The 21,150-nt window shown below is 41.3% G+C and overlaps 1 protein-coding gene across 1 annotated transcript in view; it reads left to right on the top strand.

Moving 5' to 3' along the window:
• The window catches only part of egflam (EGF-like, fibronectin type III and laminin G domains), a 56,712-nt gene extending 36,978 nt beyond the window's left edge, over positions 1-19,734 (top strand). Inside the window, exons 11-25 of the mRNA XM_088336038.1 lie at positions 57-157; positions 260-360; positions 1,395-1,539; positions 3,026-3,215; positions 3,297-3,422; positions 4,129-4,372; positions 7,240-7,351; positions 7,461-7,577; positions 10,169-10,349; positions 13,743-13,766; positions 13,863-13,941; positions 15,106-15,249; positions 16,451-16,534; positions 18,857-18,960; positions 19,032-19,734. Of these exons, the coding sequence (XP_088192164.1) occupies positions 57-157; positions 260-360; positions 1,395-1,539; positions 3,026-3,215; positions 3,297-3,422; positions 4,129-4,372; positions 7,240-7,351; positions 7,461-7,577; positions 10,169-10,349; positions 13,743-13,766; positions 13,863-13,941; positions 15,106-15,249; positions 16,451-16,534; positions 18,857-18,960; positions 19,032-19,183 (1,904 nt within the window). The 3' untranslated portion in view covers positions 19,184-19,734. The remainder of the gene's footprint in view (positions 1-56; positions 158-259; positions 361-1,394; positions 1,540-3,025; positions 3,216-3,296; positions 3,423-4,128; positions 4,373-7,239; positions 7,352-7,460; positions 7,578-10,168; positions 10,350-13,742; positions 13,767-13,862; positions 13,942-15,105; positions 15,250-16,450; positions 16,535-18,856; positions 18,961-19,031) is intronic.
• Positions 19,735-21,150: the final 1,416 nt, after the last annotated feature.

Below are 21,150 nucleotides of genomic sequence, written 5' to 3'. Positions count from 1 at the left end.
GGTAGCGTCTGGAAATTCTCATAACTTGAATTTGATATTGTTTTGTTCTCTTTCAGAGTTGTCCATCAAGTTTCCCAAGTTCTACGGCTATTCGCATATGACCTTTGAACCGTTGAAAAACTCCTACCAGAGTTTTCAGATCTCCCTTGAGTTCAAGGTGAAGCAAACCTTTCTATTATTGTCCATTCCGCTTCTCTCCCTAACAACAAAGATTACTGTAATTGCATTAATGCAATAATTACGCTTGCGTGTGCTCAAGGCGGACGCTGAGGACGGCTTGCTTTTGTACTGCGGCGAGAACGAACATGGCCGCGGAGATTTCACCTCTTTGGCCCTTCTGCGAGGGAAACTGCATTACAGGTGATGCCGATGATGTTGTTGATGTTGATGATGAAGCTACCGTGACGCACACTAACTCTTTGAATAAAATGGACAGTTGTGGCCGTAATTAATTTTCCCCGGTCGACTACGATATTTCTGATAGCCAAGGTCAACACAGCGGATTTTTTGCTCAATCCCAGCCCTTAAGATATGCCAATGTGGCCCACATAAAATTAATTGCACTTTTTTGACCGTCATCCATTACTCCCAGTCGACAATTAGTGAGAGCGGGGCTGATAAAGCAATTTATGTCATACGTGGCGGCTTTTTTCCCGTTCTCTCCGCCTAAAATGGACGGAACCCATGCAGCCGCAACTCATTATCCCTGATCGCTTATTGCTGCGTCTGGCTGTTCTTTTTTTGCAATGCCTCCACCAAAGAGTGAACCGCACTTGTGAGGCCACGATGCTTTATGCCAATCCCATATTTTTTCGAGCGAGCACCTTCAGAAGGCATTTTTGTCAGGAAGTGTGTTGTTCTGGCCCGGCTAAAATGAACAGCACTGTTTTAGCTGTGATTCATTTTCCCCAGTCGACAATTGCTGAGAGCGGCGCCCTACAGAGCCGATTTCTCTTTTTTTATTTCTGCCCAAAATGAACAGCAACCATACAGCCATGATCTATTCTCCCTAATTGACTATAGCTGCATGCCATGGCTGGCAAGGCACATGTTAAATATGGAGGCTACTTTGCAGATTTTATATCAGAGGTAGCTCTGTTCCCCATTAACCAGGATAGTATGAGGGATTACTTTTAATATTATGAATTCCATTTAGCTACTGCTTAGATATTAAAAATTATTTTGGTTTTGAAAACAAAATTTTTCAGGGGGTGCGGGTGTTATTATGCTGTTTTTACGTAAATGTTTTATTGGTTGCATCTCAAAGCAAAGTTGTTTTGATGTTTTACTACTCAAACAAATCCCCACTACCTCAGAAATTAGTATTTTTGATTAATTTAAGTAACAGAATTATTATTTTGTTTTGCAATCAGACAACTATTTTGCACTTACAGGTTTAACTGTGGAACAGGAGCAGCTAAGATTGTCAGCGAAAGCCGCGTGGTCATCGGCCAGTGGCACACAATCACTGTCTTCAGGGACGGCACAAGTGGATGGATGAGGCTGGACAATGACACGCCCATTTCTGGTCGCTCCCCGGTAACAATGCCAAGTTTGATAAGGTTCAAAGCAGGTGTACCAAATGTAAGCGGAAGCAGCCAATGGCTGCATACCAAGCAGTTCCACCAAAACCAAACAAACCCAAAACTGCCTAAATAAACTAGGCGTCACCATCCTTTTTTTTGCTGCTGAGAGCTACTTCTTTGTGACTGATCTCAACAAAGGTCTACCAGTTTGATATGCAAACTGTTTTCATATTACCACTATGTTTTAACTGTCAGAAACTCTCTCGGGATGGCGCCAAAGCACAATGCAGAATTACCGATTGGTACAAAGAAACGGTTGTCCTTTTTAGGGCAATGCTAGTCACAAGGAAAGGCAGGGGGCAAGGCAACAGTGTCCAGGGCACCAGAGGCAAACATTCATTATAAGCCAAAAGTTCATCAGGTGGTATTTATAGACCAGGAGGCCAGGCAGGGGCTCAACACACTTGGTATACAAGAGCACTGTGACAGGGAGCTTGGGACGTGACAAGAAAGGCAATGTACTAGCAATGAACCATGGGGGCAGAGTACTAATAAAGGGAAGACGTCGAGTCATCATAAGAGGATAAACCGTGGGCAAATGAATGATGGCAAGTGACAACAGAAGCAAGGAAGAAAATAGAACCCAGGAGTTTGTCGCAAAAAAAGGTAAAGTCAAGCGAGAGAGGAGATAGAGAGAAACGAGAGAGAGATGAGGGAGACGAGAGAGTGTAACACGCATTCCATTTTTAAACTATTTTGTGCCCGATTTTTTTACAGAGTAAAACTATATGTAGAACAAATGAAGTCTGCAATATCCTGTGTATGATAAGCAACACTAAAATTAATGCCAGTGAGAAAAGAACTAAAAAAGATACTGACATAATTATTTGTTTTGTTTATTTGATTTATTATCCTCGAAAAGAAGAACCACTAGGACTAGGTGATTATATGTATAGTTAGAATATCACAGACCAGGAACGGAGACGGTACCCAATTGTGTTTGTTTTACTCAGTTTTTATTAAGAAGGAGAACAGTGCTTGCATCCACGATCCGATGATCGTCGGTCATGGGTAGCAGATAGCAGGAACGCGGAAGTGGCACTTCCATGTCGAGCGAGGGTAGTCCTTGGCAGCGAGAAAAACAGGTCAATGGCCAGGACGAGGATCAAAAACAGAAACAGGTCACCAGAAAAGAGGTCGGCAACTGGTATCAGGCGGGAAACAGGGCAGCATCGTGTCGGAAAGTACAAAAGCTTGCCTAGCTGAGAGCATAGGTTCGCAGACGGTCTGACGGGTTCTTTTCAGAAGACGGGAGTTTAAAAAGAGTCCAACAGCCGATCAGGTCCAGTGGCTGTTGGCGCCAACGGGGCAGCCGCAGGTGCCCCGAATCAGTAATCATGACATAGAAAGTTAATTCTAAAACGAGGTATTCAAAGTTATTTTAAGAATCAATTGTGTTTGTAAAGAGAATCTCATCATGTTATCGTTTTACTATTCAGGGCCAGTACACAAAGATCACCTTCCGCTCGCCGCTTTACCTGGGCGGCACACCGAACACTTACGGAGTATCGAAGGCGACGGGCGCCAAGGTCGGTTTTATGGGCTGCATCCAAAGCCTCAGCCTCAACGGGAAGGCCACAGACATCCGGGCGTGGCCCCTTGGAAAAGCGCTGAGCGGCGCGGACGTAGGTGCGCAAATGGCGGTGCGTTCGAGTGCGGCAGGTTCACGAAACATTTGGAGACTTCCCACATGTGGCTTTGTTTTTGCAGGCGAGTGCAGCGACAGCGTGTGCGACGTCGTGGGCTGCGACAATGGCGGCGTGTGCTTCGCCAACCGCGCTGACGGCTTCATCTGCCTCTGTCCGCTCGGCTTCGGGGGAGAACTGTGTCGAGAAAGTCAGATCACTTTTCTTTGTGTGTTGTTACACTCGGGGCTTCAAAAATTGCTTTGACGTTTTCTCATTTTATTGTAATTGTGATATCTTTCGAGCCATAGTTTTAGCCATGGTTCAATATAGTGTTGTACACTTGTTACGCTTTGCGGGTGCACCCAGGTAAAAGGAAGCAGGAACTGAGGCAGGGATGCTCAAAATAAGGGTGATATTTAATAACAAACCCAGGAACAACGTAAAAGACAAACAAGGGGCAAGATACCAGACAGATCGAGACAGGCTGGATCGATACCGGACATAGTCAAAATACAAGTGCAGAGGTTCGTTGACGGACTGACGAGGAGTGAATGAGAGCACTGAGTTTAAATAGGAGGGAAGCCAATCAGGCAACGAGCAGCAGCTGGCGCCAAATGGGCAGGCCCAAGTGAGGGCAATGGGGAACAGTGACAATTTGATTGTTTTTTCGATTTATTCTTTGCTGGTTATTGTTGATTAAATGAGATTTTCCATTTACGTGCAAATTGCTGCTTTAAGCTCACTTTGTTTTATTGGAAAATCAAATAATGTTTTGTGTTTTCATTTTTGTATGTTTTAATTGAAACAGACCTTGTGAATGAACCATAATTTAGTAAAGAATGAAAGAAATTGAGTTTACTATGAGGTTTTTTGTAATGGTTTGTAAAATGTTTGTTTTGACTTGCTTTCATCAGGTTTTTCGCTGTCCTCGCCGCTGTTTAACGCGACGATGTTGTCATACGCGGTGGTCCCTTGGCCTCAGCCGTCTCAGAGCTATTTGTCCTTCATGGAGTTCGAGATGACCTTTAAACCTTCGGCGCCCGACGGTACTTTGCTTTACACCGACGACGACGGCAGCAACGACTTCCTGGCCATCAACCTGCTGGACGGTTACGTGGAATTCCGTTTTGACTGCGGCTCGGGAAACGCTGTTTTGAGGTATCCTCACGTCTAGTCTACTATCAATATTTGGTGCGGGAGTGACTTATAGGCTCCAAAAGGACCCAACCCATTTTTGTAAGATTTTACACAGTTGTATTTTAGGCTCTTGAAAGTGAATTTACAGTAGCTAGGTTTTGTGTCAAGGCATCCCAATAAATACAACAAAATCGCTGCTTTCGTACTGTTTACTTTCGTGTGATCTCCAACCAATCCAGTCTTCTATTGATTATTAGTAATAAAAACAATAATAATACGCCTAAATACACTGTGTAATCACTACTCCACTAGGGAGGTAGATAACACGGAAAAAGACATTAGAAGTTATCTCGTCATCACACTATTTTTACTCATGGTAACAGAGATATATGTTAGACTAAGAATGAAGAAAACAGAAAGTCTTCCTGAGAGGTATAAATAAATACAAAAAAGTAGGGCGAAGAAAGCAACCCTTTGGTGTATCTGATGATGAATAGGAATTTGACGGACATTAAATAAATACATTGTGAATTTCATTTTAGTATTGTGATTATACCTTAAGTTTTCAACAAATGATTTTAATCAAGGCCTTACATATACAACAACGTGGTACAGTGAGTAAAATAGTCTGATGATGAGATAAAATCGAATTCCTTTTCCTATGTCAACTACATCCCTAGTGGCCTAGTGCTACGATTTGGCGCTCTGCAAACATGGTCAGCAATATTATTCAGTAATACAGTGGTACCTCTTCTTACGGACTTAATTTGTTCCGGGAGTAGCTTTGTAACATTAATCATTTTTAAGTAGAGGCGGCTTTTCAATGTCAATGCGCTCGTCCGTTCCAAGCCTAGCAAAAGTATGATATTTTTTTAATAAATCATAAAAGAGCATCGGAACATGCAACAAATACATATTAATACTAGATTACCGCACAATAAACTTAAAGAGGCACATAATGTAAAAAACAAAGAATAAAGGAAGTAATAATAATATTAATTTACATTTTAACTGGCCTCCTTGTTTACTGGTCTCAGCAGTGTTTTTTGCCTCGCATTTCTTATAAAACTGATCCAAAGACGTCTGCTTTTTGCCATCCATCGGAATTGCGCGAGGCAGACGTCATCATAATGAGCAATGGCCCGACCTGTCAACACTTTTTCTGGGTGATTTCTTTCAACAAATTCTGAGACGTCATGGAATTTTGCCAAAATGTATTTAATTTGGGCTGATGGAATGATGGGTGCATCCTCCTCCTTGTTGTCTCTGAACTCCTTCTGCACGGCTGTGTGGGTTTTCATACATTTCTATTATCTCATCTCATCTCATTAGCTGCACCGCTTATCCTCAGTAGGGTCGCGGGGGTGCTGGAGCCCATCCCAGCAATCATCGGGCAGTGGGCAGGGGACGCCCTGAACTGGTTGCCAGCCAATCGCAGGGCACACGGGGACAGACAACACACTCGCTCAGTCACACCTAGGGACAATTTGGACCGGCCAATTCACCTGAAATGCATGTCTTTGGAATGTGGGAGGAAACCGGAGTGCCCGGATGAAACCCGCGCAAGCACGGGGAGAACATACAAACAGTAAGGCTGAGAGCTGGATTTGAACCCACGCAGGAGGTTCCCACGACCTCAGAACTGTGCCGCACACGCGCTAACCACTGCGCCGCCGTGCTGCCTCATTTCTATTATCTCTTGCTATTTTGATGGCCAGAAAAAGGATCTTCCTCTTCTTTTCTCCTTGTCCACTTTTTTGCATGTCTTTCGTGGGGTCCATTGAGACAGAAAACTATTCGAAGCGGTGCCACACAGTGAACTGTTTACCGAGCGGGAAGGGGTCACGAAGAGCATGCTGGGTTTCATGCATATGTATCGGGTTGTCAGGTAGAACTCTGGGAGCGCATACAGTACTGTAGATAGATAGATAGATACTTTGTTCATCCCCGAAGGGAAATTCACATTTCCAGCAGCATCCCTGAGCTGAGAACAATCGAGAACAATCGAAAATAACACGGGAGCTGCTGGAGTGGCTGCCATTCGTGACGGCGCCGGAAGAAAAGATTCAATTTGAATCATGTACAAACAAACAAACAATTGAATCATGTACAAACAAACAAACAAAATATTCATGTTTCAATAAGTGGAGTGTTAATAAAATGGGGGGAAAATAATTTCTGATACTGATATAACCAGGTAAAACTAATTTTAAGTTACCTGTCCAAATGAATGTTGTGCCATCTCACCTTTCCCACTCTCTCTCCTCTCACCTTTCCCACTCTCTCTCCTGCAGTTGACTTGCTGCTGCTCGCTCCTGAAACTAATACTTACCTCTTTGTGTATGATGACTCACACTAGTCACAGACTGGTAAATTAACAATTTGGACTTTGTATCCTGAAACACTTTTGTAACTAGGCAATATTTTTTCGTTCACGTACTTTGTAACCTGAAACATTTGTAAGTATAGCTACCACTGTATACTATAGTAAAACTTTGAGTTCTTTTTTTTGGGTCAAAAAGAAAGGTGCGACAAATACTGTATAAGCAAAAAGCAAGGCAACTTTTATTTCTTTCTGTGCCGGACCAAATAACCCTTACCGGTACAGGGTTGCGGCTTAGTGGTAGCTGACCACTAATTTGGTGTACTTTAGAGTTTCGAATTGTCTTTATTGACATTTGTTACAATGTAGTGGACATAGTTTTGAACGAGATTAGATAAACTGTTAAAAAATGCTTGAAAGAGAAACAGATCTAGAGAATAAATAGGCAACAGTATTTACAAAAATATCTGCTTTGAGACTGGCTTAAGTTGGAGGTGCATTGTTATAATAGTGAATTGAAAAATACTTCCTGTACAGACGTTTGTCTACTGATGCTTCATTTCAGAAGTGAGCAGCAGATCGATATGAACGCTTGGCACGAACTGAAAGTGTCCCGCACAGCAAAAAGTGGAATTCTGCAAGTGGACAGCCAGAAGCCAGTGGAAGGGTTTGCTGAGGTGTGACAATTTTGGCCTCTAGAGGGCAGGAGAAGACCTCTAGGCTTTTCAGCTCTTTCATTATTGAGTATCATACAACTCACAGGGGGGTATTTGATTGTTAATACAGGGAGCTTTCACTCAAATCAACTGCAGCTCAGCACTCTACATCGGTGGTGTACCCCAATATGAAAAAACCAAGAGGGCGGCGAGTGTCAGAAACCCCTTTACAGGAATCATTCAGAAGGTAACATTACAAATTTCCAATGTGCATTCGCCCCATAAGACATAAAGTCCCTATATTGAATGATCCCCAGCAATATTAATAGAACAAAACAAATAAACAAACAAAAACACTCATTCTAAGCTACTTTGCATTCCAGCGTATCTATAAAATTTATTGGAAAACCATTTGACCTAAAAATAAAGTTAACCACTAGTAGCTGCAACATTAGTGACAATATTCTCATAAAGTTCAGGAGTTAATTTTCTTTTCTATCTATGTCACTGTTTATTTGTATTTTAAATCATTTTTATGGGGTAAAAAAGAAGAAACAAATACATATAAGCAAAATGGGCAAAATGTTAACCCCTGCCTCCCACCATACTTTGTATGTTTTTCTTCTATTAATAGAAAAAAGTAAAAAAAAATTACAGGTTCATACTTTATTTTAGCAAAATTGTTAAATATTTATTTGGACTAAGGTGGTGGGCTTAATCCTTAAAAAACTAGGGTCGTAGGGGGCACCATTTCCTGCGGTGTGTCTTGGGCAAGTACAGCATGAAATTAAAGACCTAATTTTATCTTCTTTTTTTTTAATGTTTCTTGATAAATTTGAAGCATAGTAGACTCTCAAATTATGGAGAGAAAACATTAAAGCAGTGGTAGGGAACCTATGGCTCGGCTCTTTTCATGAGTACATATGGCTCTGAAATAAAATGTCACTATTGCACATCTCTCTGTGGCGTTCCAAAGTCAAGTGATTTCATCCCGATTTTGGTCCACATAAAGCCGAAGCAACTTAATGCAGTTCGATAAGAAACCATTTAAACTGATAAATAAAAACGCTGGCAAACGACTTTGATTGGGTGAGCAGTACAGGTGGGCGGATCCCTGCACACAGCGCAAGGCACTTCCTTCTCTCTCTCTCGCTCAGTGCACCGAAAGTGAATATGACGATATGCTTATCGTTTGCAGTAATTTGTGACATTTTTACAAAAGAACTTTGCATGCACATTGTTTTGAAACCGTTATTAAGGACAACTTTCATGGAAAAAATTGCCTCAACACTCTTAACTTAAGGAGGAAGACAAATTGTAAATGGCATATTTACATTGATTTAGGACACGGGATTTGGCATTATTATCCTTTCATACATTTAATTAAATCATCAATTGACACACAGTGAAACAAAATGTGCTGAAGAATTAGCTTTTGTCTAGAGAGCGTGTTTGGCAGTTTTTTTCAATTTTGTCTGAAAATATATGATGTGGCTCTCAATTTATTTTCAAAACATTTTTTGCTTTTATGGCTCTTTGGGTCAAAAAGGTTCCTGACTCCTGCATTAAAGGATTTTGAACTTGCAAGGAGAACAGGTAGAGAAGCCAAACCTCAAAAGAGAAATTCCAACCTGTACTAATATCCCTTTCTATTTTACTAAATCTCCATGGTTACGAAAGCAGATCCGACCTAAAGTATGTGAAATCAAAGAACAGCAACACGATTGGCCGAAAGTGACAATTATGTAAACAGTTGATAATAGTTAAAGCAACAGCGTGCAATCATAGTCATATCTTATCATTTATGTAATATAATACTACATACTGTATATAGCATGGGAATTTTTTTTAAAAGTACCAATCTCGTCTTGCCCACTACGGCTCTAATCTTGGTCGTCTCAGTCACTGGTAGCAGATGATTGTTTTCATCCTAGTCTTTCCGTGAGTGAATAGGTGCCTAGTTGTGTTTGTAAAGTTTATTATCTAATCTAATCTAAATCTAATCTAATCTAAATCTAATCCAAATCTAATCTAAATTTGGTATCCATCCATCCATTATCTGTACCGCTTATCCTCAGTAGGGTCGCGGGGGTGCTGGAGCCTATCCCAGCTATCTCCGGGCAGTGGGCAGGGGACACCCTAAACTGGTTGCCAGCCAGTAGCAGGGCACACAGGGACAGACAATTGGCTCGCTCATTCACACCGTAGGGACAATTTGGACCGGCCAATTAACCTATCATGCATATTTTTGGAATGTGGGAGTTAACCGGAGTGCCCGGAGGAAACTCACGCAAGCACGGGGAGAACATGCAAACTCCACACAGGAGGTTCGATCTCATGACCTCAGAACTGTGCCGCACACGCGCTAACCACTGCGCTGCTGTGCTGCCCTAGGTTCAATATAATCTGTACAAATCTAGTCATTCTATCTTCTATCTAATGTAAATAATTTTATACATCCTACATTTGTGTGTGTGTGTGTGTGTGTGTGTGTGTGTGTATGTGTTGGGCACGTGTGTGTGTCTTCATATGTGATTATTGGCTCTAAAACGAGTGAACCAATTTTCGTGAAAATTCACATACTTTAGGCCTCTGCAGGTGTCTTGTCAAGGCACCCCCAATAAAAACCAACACTCTTTGGTGCACCCTAGTGGCACCCTGGCACTTTTTCAAGAAACAAGGGCCCCAACAACCTCGCCCAAGTAAAATGCCCAGCAAATGCCGGGTCCTTATGCTTGTTGCTTAATACGGGGAACTGCAATCATCAATAAGACAAGAATTTGGCTGAAATTGACAGGCATGCCATTAAAAAGAGAATCTCCCTTGTGCCCACCCTAGCTGGTCCTGAACGACCGCACTATTTCCATCAGCGGCGGCTCGGCGGATGGCGTCAACGTGGCCAACTCGGAACACCCGTGTGTGCAGAGCCCGTGCGCCAACGGCGGAACCTGCAGGCCCAAATGGGACGCTTACGAGTGCGACTGCCCTCTCGGATACGACGGAAGGCACTGCCAGAAAGGTCCGTTGGCATCACCCTTTCTTTTCTTTCCTTTGAAACGTAACAAGTGGTGATGTGTCTTTCGCAAAAGCAACAGCTCTATGAGACAGTTTTGGAAGTGAACGACAGGAGCCGGCTCCCCACTAATCAAGAGCCAGTTCCCTTGTGATCGGTCAATAAACTCGTACCTCTTCCTACAAGCTTCATTTGTCCAGGACCGTGTTTGTAGCTCGAATTACGAATAAGAAGCACATTTCTCCATTTGAAATAAATCAAAACTAATTGACCCATTCCTGATCTCGTAAAAGCATCCACGCTAACCCTAAATAGCTATAAAACACATCTTCCTGATCACTAAAATCACATTCAAATAGTAATTAAACATCAAATAAATAAGACAAATAAGATGATATTTACGTAATGAACTGCGAGTTTATTATGAGGTAGTTGCCATAAGTGCCCTGCGATTGGCTGGCAACCAGTTCAGGGTGTCCCCTGCCCACTGCCTGATGATTGTTGGAATGGGCTCCAGCACCCCCGCGACCCTACTGAGGATAAGCGGTGCAGCTAATGAGATGAGAGTTGCCATAAGGAAGTAGGGAACGGTATCGGCAGTGACGGCGCACGTCTTTTGATGATACATAAGCACTTAATGCACACTTAAGTTACTTTACTTTTAAATAAACGTAAACACAATCATTTTTACAGCATACTGTTCTCATTTTCTTTCTTTCGCTTCGGTGAAGCGAAGCGCGAGCACAACTCTTACGTGGCTTTGTAACTTGCACTCGCTGCTTCCTCATGCCAAACCACAGAGTCGGTCGTCTTGAATCTCTCACACCCGCCATGACGGGCATTGAAATCCATTCCGATGCTGCCGCAAGTTGTAGGCCTTTGTAAACAGACAGCAACTTCCGCTCTTTATGTCGCCATCTCCTGCTAGCTCCTTGTCGCGTATCAACAATAACAAGTCTCTCCTTCTTGTCATGAATAATGGTTAGCAATCTTGAAAAACGGTCACGCTCTGGTTGGTTTTACAGCCTTGATGACATATTTCTGTTCCAATAGCCTACAAATAAGAAATGTAGACAGTAGCTAGCTCATGTTTTTTTTATCCTACTTCGTTTCATTTGAAATCATTCTGCTTTTTTCTCTGAAAACCCGTTATCATTTCCTTTTTTAGAACTCATGGCTCGACAAAATGGAGATATAGTACGGTAAAAACAAGGTAGCTGCGTATCCTGGAACGAATTAAGCTCAAATGCTGAGGTACCACGGTATTTAGATTCAGATTCAGATTCAGATATACTTTATTGTCATTCTTGTACACACGTATACAGAACGAAATGTCGATACATCTGACCTGCACAGTTTTCCTTGAATTAACAGATATAAATATGTAGTATTGAGGGAGTATTGAAATACTAAATAATATACTAAATAATTATAGCTGTCCATCCATCCATCCATCCATCTATTATCTTTGCTTATCTGAGCTCGGGCCGCAGGGACAGTAGCCTCAACAGGGAAGCCCAGACCTCCCTATCCCCAACAACTTATGTTTTATTAAAAAGGTTTTTTCATTTACTGCGTTTTTTTTAATGCAAGCATTGGTCTTACTGCAGTTCTTACTCCATGTGCCTTATAGTCTGGTGCGCCTTACATATGGAAAAAAAAATCTCAAAAAGCCATATTTTAGCTTATCAGGTGCGCCTTAGAGTGCGGAAAATACGGCATTTTTCCAGGATAATGTGTTTCACGATTAGCTTTTTTTCACAAAGAATGTGAATGTGAAGTTTCTTGTTGTACAAGGGGGTCAAACTCATTTTAACTCGGGGGCCACGCGATAGAACAAACATTCTCTTGGGTGCCGGACTAGTAGATTAGAGGGAAACAAAAAGAGAGAGAATGAAATAAGAGAAAGAGGGAAAAAGAGAAAGGATGGAACAAAGAAAGAAAGAAAGGAATGAGGAGAGAGAGGGAGGGAACATGAAAAACAAAAGATAAAAAGAGTAATAGTGAAAGGGGAAGGAAAGAGAGAAAAATAAAGAAATCCAAGGAAAAATAGAGAGAAAGAGAGAAAGAAAGGAGAGAAAAGAGAAGAAGAGAAAGAGAGAAGGGGAAAGTGAGCAGAGAAAGAGAGAAAAGGGAGAAAAAAAAGGGAGAGCAAAAGAAGGTAAAAATACACTGAGAGAGAAAAAGACAAAGAGGAACAAAGAAAGAGAAAAAGAGAGAAAGTGAAAGAGAGAGAGATAGGGAGTGAGAGAAAAAGGGAGGAAAAGAGAGAGAGAGAGAGGAGAGAGAGAGAGAGAGAGGAGAGAGAGAGAGAGAGAGAGAGAGAGAGAGAGAGAGAGAGAGAGAGAGAGAGAGAGAGAGAGAGAGAGAGAGAGAGAGAAACAAATGCAAGTACAGCGTTTTTGTGAGAGGCACCTGGCTTTGGCAACAACAGGCGGACATATTTCAACATGCAGCTCATTTTTCTCTTGCCCTTCTCTGACTGTTTTCTCGCGGGCCTGATTCAATCCCTTAGCAGGCCTGATCTGGCCCATGGGCCGCCTGTTCGACACCCCTTTTGTTGTACTTCCCAGTTCATTTGTTTTTGCGCTGAAAAGTACATATTTTGTTGTGTCGTGTGTTTTTCCGAGATTCTGAGTTGCTCGACTTTAAAGTTTTAAAGTTTAGAAAATAAATGCTGTTATAATTTAGTTGAATAATATATATATTTCAACTTATTGATTCATTTTGTACATAAAGCTACATTATTATTGGTAATTTACCGGTTAAAGGGACCCCGCAAAACCGTCGTTTGTTCTTTTTCTTTTCTTCTTAGTTCTTTCTTTTCACTTTTCTTGCATTTTTCCTCTTTTTTTTACTTTTTCCTTTTGTTTCTTTTTTTTCTTTTGGTCTCATTTTTCATTTTTGCTTAATTTTTAAACTCATGTTGTGCATAGTTTTAGATAAGAATTGGTAATACATGGATTAAAGCAAAAAAAAGTACATAAAGAGCTGTTTGGGAGCCATTTCTCTAAAAAGAGCCGTTATTTCCATCACTAGTGACAAGGAATCGGGTAAGTTTTGTGATCATAATGACAGCACTCTCACACAGATTTCGACCACGTGAAAAGGATTAGATGTTATTATTTTTTTAAACCTTTAGTCTTTTTTTTTTTACTCGGCCTTTCGAGTGACATGGGAAATTATTGTTTCTAATCCGAAGGGGAAACTTGGTGTGACAGCGCCCCCCTCAGGGGGATGCTACCCCCCCACTGCAAAACCATGCCTTGAATCTTATGACATGACTTTACATCTTCCTATCCGGGATTTATTCTTGCAGCTTTATCATGGAAGTCATTGTGACATGTTAATCCTTTAAATCTGTCTGTGCTTTCTCTGTTTTGTGTGCTTCTCTTGCAGAGTGTGGAAACTACTGCTTGAACAGTAAGTCGGGCTTCATTCATAACGTTTTTTGAAAAAGCAAAAATAGTGGTTTGTAGTTTCTAAACATGTTTTCCTCTGCTTGTCCATCCGTCCCAGCCGTGACCGAAGCCATCGAAATCCCGCAGTTTATGGGTCGCAGTTACCTGAACTACGACAACAAAGACATTCTCAAAAGGTTAAAATGACCAAGACATGAAATTAATTTATTCAAGATTCATGTATTTAATTTTTTCAATTTTGTTGGTCTGCATCGTTTTACTTGAATGAGTATACCTAATTAGGTTACTAAGGTGAGAGCGTCGAAACTTAACAACTAGAACGACAATGAAACAGTTCACATGTGAAAAGGATAAGATTTTTTGTATTACCAGACAATTTTTACTCACAGTGCCAGAGAAAAATGTCAGAAAATGGAGAAAACAGAAAATTGTCCTGAAAGATATAAATAAACGCAAAGTCTTATTCATCATCAGACACAACGAAGGGTTGCTTCTTTATCTTGCTTTCTTGTGTTTATTTTTATCTTTCAGGACAACCTTTGGTGCTCTGATGAGATGAGTAACAAGAGTATGAGTATGAATGTTAGAGGAATGTATGAGAGTGTAATTGTGTCACCCGTGTTGTATGGTGCAGAGACTCTGAGCCTGAACGCAGATTTGAGAAGGAAGTTAAACGTTTTTGAGATGCAGTGTTTGAGGAGTATGTTAGGAGTGACAAGATTGGATAGATTGAGAAATGAAATTGTGAGAGACAGAACTTGAGTAGTAGTGGAACTGAGCAAGCGTGTGGATAAGCGAATACTCGGTTGGTTTGGACACATGGAGAGGATGGATGAAGGACGAATGTTGAATATGATCTACAGAGCAGAAGTAAATAGTAGGAGACCAAGATGAAGGCCGCAATTAACGTGGATGGATGGTGTTATGAGTGCACTGCATGAGAGAGGTATAAATATAGTGGAAGCGAGAGCTCTTGTTGGTGACAAGAATGAGTGGAGAGGTGTTGTGAAAGGATAGTGGGATGTTTGGACGTGTTCTAAGGGTGGGCAGGGCACTTGTATGATGCGGCAGGGGTAAACCAGGGAAACCCGTGAGATTTTTTGCTACTTTTTCTTTTTTTTCTTTTGTTTTTTTTGAGTGTGTATGTGTGTTTCTTGCTGTCGGTCACCCTTCGCGAGGGATATTACCGGGGTAGATAGATAGACAGACAGACAGACAGACAGAAAGATAAACTACTTTTTTCTAGTCTTTTGATGAGCCAATGTTTATGTACGTTTCAGAAAGTTGTAAATGTGAGAAGTTCTTAAAGTTGAGTTCAGTATGTGTGGTTTATGTTGAAGGGTGTCCGGTTCGAGGAACAATGTGTTCATGCGCTTCAAGAGCAGTACCGGGGACGGCCTGCTTCTGTGGCGGGGGGACACGCCCATGAGAGCCAACAGCGACTTCCTGTCCGTGGGGCTGCAGAACGGAGCGCTCATCTTCAGGTTGCGCAACGGCCCTGGTAACACGTACAGTAGTACCTCTACATACGAGCTTAATTTGTTTCAGGATCGTGCTTGTAGATCAAATTGCGTGTGTAATGTGCAATTTTTCCCGATAAGATGCCCTAAATCATCTAGGTCAGGCGTCTCCAGCCCTTTCTAAAATAACAACTTAGTATGTTATTTCTTTGTTGTTACTATGTTATTACCATGTTAATTATTGGAATAAGAAATAAATAGACTAAGCCAACCACCAAAATAATTCTTTTACTAAAAAATCATAATGACCAGGCACTGGTGAGCTATTTTCTGAACGGGTCCCCGAGCACCTCAGCTGTCCCTGGAGCCCCCTGGTGCCCGCGGACTCTCTGTTGGAGACCCCTGATCGAAGTAAACTCTCAATACCTATAAGACACATCTTCCCTATCACTAAAAACACATTCAAATAGTGATTAAACCAAAAAAACAAACAGTAATAAGATAAGATAATATTAACGAAATAAAATGCAAGTTTATTACGAGCACTTACCATGATTAAGTATTTGTGTGCGTGGAAAGTAGAAGGGTGTTGACAGTTCCCAGAAGAATTCCCAGAGATGGCATACCATTCAAATTACACATTTTCCTCGTGTTTCATTTCAAATTCTGTATGCCGTATAACATTTTTTATTGGGTATTTAAAAAAATTAAGAAAAAAAACAAAACAGATGCGGTCTTGCCCATTTCAGATCCAAAATGGATCAGCTCAGTCACTGGTAGCAGACGGCAGCATCATCGTAGATTGTAAATTGAATAAATAGATGCCGTGTTGTGTTTGTAAGGGTTATTATTATTTGATGAGGAGGATTTGGAATAATTAATAGGCAATTAGTCGAGATTGACAGGTCGAGAGACTGTTGATGAAACAGAAGCACTTACTGTACACTTAAAATTAAAGTTACTGTAACTTTAAATGAACCTACTCACACAAACAAATAGTTTAAAAGCATCATTATTTTTTTTATTTTTTTGCCTGTAGTAGTTTGGATGTGCAACTGCTCAAACGTTAGTGAATTGGATTTTCAATCTTATAGCAAGCAAGATCTTGTTCCCAAAAACTCGTATACCAAAATTCCCGTGTTTAGAAGTGCTCGTATAGAGAGGTACCACTGTACTCATTTTTCATGTTTTATGATTTCTGAAACGTTTCTGTTGTTTGCTGTAGTTATAACCTGGGCAGCGGCGCAGCAAGCATCGTGGTCAACGGAACCTTCACTGATGGCAAGTGGCACAGGGTCAAAGCTGTCAGGTGAAATAAGAACTCAATTTATGATTTTTGAAAAATAACCCAACTAGGGTCAATAGTGGACCGATCCAATACTTTGTTTGATTTGAGCAAATCGGTTAAAAAAAAAACCATGAAAACAACTGGCTCATTTGCTTTAAAGGGACATCATGTATTATTCAGTGCTGCTTGTGTTTTTTACCCCCTTTTTACCAAGTCAAGTCATGTTTATTTGTATAGCCCTTAATCACAAGGAGTCTCAAAGGGCTGTACAGACTATTGCAAACTCCAGACAAATATAAAACCATCCCCTGATCTAAAACCTACATGAGGGCAAGGAAAAACTCAAAAACCTCAGCATGAGGAAAATGAAGAAGGGACCGCACATGAGGTAATCCCTCTTTCAGGCCAAAATGGATGTTGCATTAGCAAACGATAAAATAAAAATAAAAAAGGAAAATAATTGAAGCTTAATACAAAATACAATACACAGATATTGTCAACATGAAATATTGGTCATTCATAAGCTAGAGAATATAAGTGTGTTTTAAGCCTAGAATCAAACAGTTCCACTGAGAACCAGAGACCGAATGGAAAACCTGAGGATTACTTCTTGGCTCTTGGGATCACTAGTAGACCAGCATTTTCAGAGCGAAGGCCGGAACATACGGGGAAATTAAATCTGAAATAAACAAATATATATGAACTATCATATAACCGTGCATATTTCAAATACTTCTAGATCAAGATTTTTTTCACAATTTTTTTTTACACGAGTATAGGTATCCGACATGATTGTCCACCACTTTGCTGCTAAGGGTACCCAGAAAACCCAAAAATGTTGTGAAAGGCTTGGCAAAAATTTATCAGAAAAACAGTGCTGTTTGGCTACTTTGAGTCTATGTAGTTTTTATTCTTCCTTGTGTTTTGCTACTGTTTGGCTACACAAGATTGAGACAACTAGTGCGCAAATATTACACAGTGTCCTTTTAAAGCCCAATGTTTTGTCTATTTGATTAAACAGCCCCCAATAATTGGGTTAGGTTACATAGTTGAGAAAATAGTGTTTTTTATCAACAAAGCGTGGTGGGGTTGAAAGTATGGGTTTTATTGTACAAGACAACGACACGGTGCACAGTGTCATTTGGTTTAGAGTAACCCAACGAGGCAAAAACTGTCAAGTTGTGTTTGTAAAGCAAGGTCAAGCTGAAAAATGTATGTTTAACGCACTCGGCTCAAAGGCAGAAACTCACTGAAGTCATGAGCAAGGCTCACCCACTGTCAATTTAAATCAAATATTTTATAACGACAAAATCCTTGTTAAGATCCTTGAACATTGTCACCACCAGAACAGAAATAGTACCTAGATGCGTAGCGTTACTCACAAGTTTTATTGAAATATAGAGGAAAGGCAGCGCCAGCGATCCGGTGCTCGCTGGAGGCCGGAAGCAAGCCGCTTACAGGATAGGAACGTGTTCCGAATGCGGAAGTGGATCTTCCGCAGCGGGTGATCGTAGCGTAGTTAGATGGAAAAACAGGTCGTTAGCCGGGACGGGAGATCAGAACGTGGTGGGGTAAAAAAACGGGTTGTTAGCCGGGACGGGCGATAAAAGCGTGGTTGGGGTCAAAAACTGGTCGTAGCAGGAGACAAACAGTGAAATCAGGATCGGACGAGTGGAAAACGGGTAACAAAACGGGACAGACGGGAGTCAGAGTCAAAAATGCTTGCCTTGTGAAAACAGAGGTTCGCTGACGGACTGACAACAGGCGAGTGAAAGGACTTAAGTAGGACGGGGAACCAATCAGGTAACCAGCAGCAGCTGGCACCAAACGTTTAGGCACAGGTGAGTGTAATGAGTAATCATGACAAACATTTTGGTCTGTGATGGGTAAATATGTGCCTTGGGCCAAACCAGGAAGTAGTTTGCCAGTCATATTGCAGGGCAGACGTACATCGAGCTAAAATTTTCTTTCCCCCTTAGCGCTTGCATGGTGCTTTCAAAAGAAGCTGTCAGCCAAGTACACTGACTTGTAAATAAAGTAACACGTGTAAGACACACACCAGATGGAACTTGATGGAACTTGATGCAAGTTGATGCGTATATCTTCACTTGCACGCACTGTAATAGTGGCTGGATTTCCGAGTGAATTGTTTTCCGATTTTGAGCTCTGCCTAACGAATTAGCGCAGAGGTATCCATATCAAACTTGTACAGGCTGCGTTAAAATTAAGCAATCATAATAAGTCGGAGGGCCTCAAAGTGTTGCCATGAGTTTGAGTCCCCTATAGTAAAGTGTTCGATTCTCTATCACTCCATGTCTAATTAAATGGTTGCTTTCTATGTAGGGACGGTCAGTCCGGGAAGCTGACAGTGGATGACTACGGTGCCAAAACGGGTCGGTCGCCAGGCAAAATGCGACAACTCAACATCAATGGGCCCTTATATGTCGGTAGGTGTCGGCTATATCGGCATCCTGATGTGAACGATTCAAATGATGACATCACTATGTGTGTTTTATAGGGGGCATGAAGGAGATCGCCCTGCACACCAACAGGCGGTACGTGGGCGGCCTGCTGGGCTGTGTGTCACACTTTACGCTATCCACCGACTATCATGTGGCACTCGTGGAAGACGCCGCCGACGGCAAAAACATCAACACGTGCTCCAACTAAGACCGTGACGCCTGTCGTTTCGGAATTCTTTCTGTTTTACCAAACGGAAACGATTGTGTCCCACATAAAGAGCAAAAACGTTTACAGCTATTTTTAGTCTTTGCAAAGACTTTTTTTCTTGCAGGATGGTTTCAGGCAAACGTGCATTTTTTTTAACTGAAAATGCTTTATTTATTGTATGAAAAGGGAACTCATTTTTCGGAACCAGATTGTGTGTGTGTGTGTTTGTTTTCTGCAGCTTGACCTAGAGCAGCTAGCACTGATCAACGTCTTTGTATGCGATTTAGATGGGGCCACTAGGGACCGGATGTCACTTTTCAAACCCTTTTCCGTGTTTAGACAAGGCTGAAGTCGGCCAATATTTTATGTCGTTTTCTTTCTTTTTTTTCTTTTTTTTTTTACCATTTTCTAGCGTACACAAATCTGTTTTGATACAAGGCAATGAGCTCCAGTTCCTTTTCCAGCTCATTGACTCTTAGGTGCTAGGATGAATTCAGAGGGTGTTTGTTGAAATTGCCTCACAGGACAATAAAAGATGATTGAGAACTTGATATCGAGCCACATGGTCAAAAGGTTTTTCTCAAGAAAAGGAAACAACATCATTGGAGATTAACAAAATTAGTCAGTTAGACCGGTAGGATCTCATATGAACATGTAGAAAAGTAAAAAACTGCTGGGCAGCTGGCACTTAAGATATTCAATTCAATGACACCTAGCTAAGACTTAAACATCAGAGATCGACAGATAGGTTGACGTTATTGTTCCTGCTAACGACAGCTTCTTGTTGAAAGGACCAAAAGCACTGTCAAAACTGCTCCATTTGCTATGTAAAATAAACTGACATAGATTCTGTGTCGGGCGGCAGGGCGGATAAGTGGTTAGCGGGTCCGCAACGCAGTTCTGAGGTCACGGGTTGAAATCCAGCTTCCTGTGCAGAGTATGCATGCTTCCTCCAGGCACTCCGGTTTTCTCCCACATTCCAAAAACATGCGTCTCAGGTTAATTGGCCATTCTTAATTGTCCCTAAGTGTGAATGAGCGAGTGAGTTGTCTGTCTTTGTGTGCTCTGCGACTGGCAGGCGACCAGTTCAGTTTGGGATGTGCTCCAGAACTCTTGGTCGGAACATGCAACAATAAGGAGGCAGACAGACTTGCAGTCCGTCCAATACTGAACAACCGAAACCACATTGAGCATTTTCAAAACCATGCCATTGCCAAACTCAAATCTCAAGTTACTTTTCTTAACAGACCTTTTTGAAAGACAAAAAAGATGTCTGGAACATAAACATCATAAGGAGTGATGAGTTTCAAATTAAGTCAGGGTTAAAAAGTTTACTTTCAAAATGTTATCTGATACAGTTACTAGATACCCTTTTGGAATCCAAATACCACAATATTGCAATTATATGGAGTCCTCGAATATCAGCCGTTCCACAGCTGAAAGGCATATTAAGCACTGCACTGTGTTGTTGGTTCCCTCTTTCAAATCGATAAATAAAATAGTGCCGAAAACTCCACCAGGTAAAAGCATTACACAACACAACAAAGAGTTGTAGTGCATGCCCTTCTATGAAGGAAGCAGCCATGCAGGTCTGCTTATTGACAATTATGAACAAGACACGAAACATTCTCACACAAAAATAAACAATAGAGTGATTATATCGTGGATTTTGAGCTATAATTATCTTCAAAACATTAAAAGAAGTCAATAAACTGTACTGCACATCATTAGCATGCAATAACGCTGCTTTAATGACCCTTTGCAGGTGACGTCACGTTGCCTTCACTAGCAGAATGAGAGCCATGACAGAAGGGAAGAAGCACTAGAGCGCACGGCAGTTAGACAGGCAGTTGAGTTGAAACAAATACCAATAACCACGATGGAAGAATATAATCACCACTTTTTACCATGGTGATTTATTCCTGTGCTGTGGGCAAGCTTCCAAACCTGATTTGGAATTGTATCCC

The sequence above is a fragment of the Urocampus carinirostris genome, chromosome 5 (genome assembly GCF_059441175.1).
Source record: "Urocampus carinirostris isolate Australia breed hairy pipefish chromosome 5, RoL_Ucar_1.0, whole genome shotgun sequence".
Taxonomy (NCBI): Eukaryota; Metazoa; Chordata; class Actinopteri; order Syngnathiformes; family Syngnathidae; genus Urocampus; species Urocampus carinirostris.
This window is presented reverse-complemented; position numbering and strand designations above follow the sequence as displayed.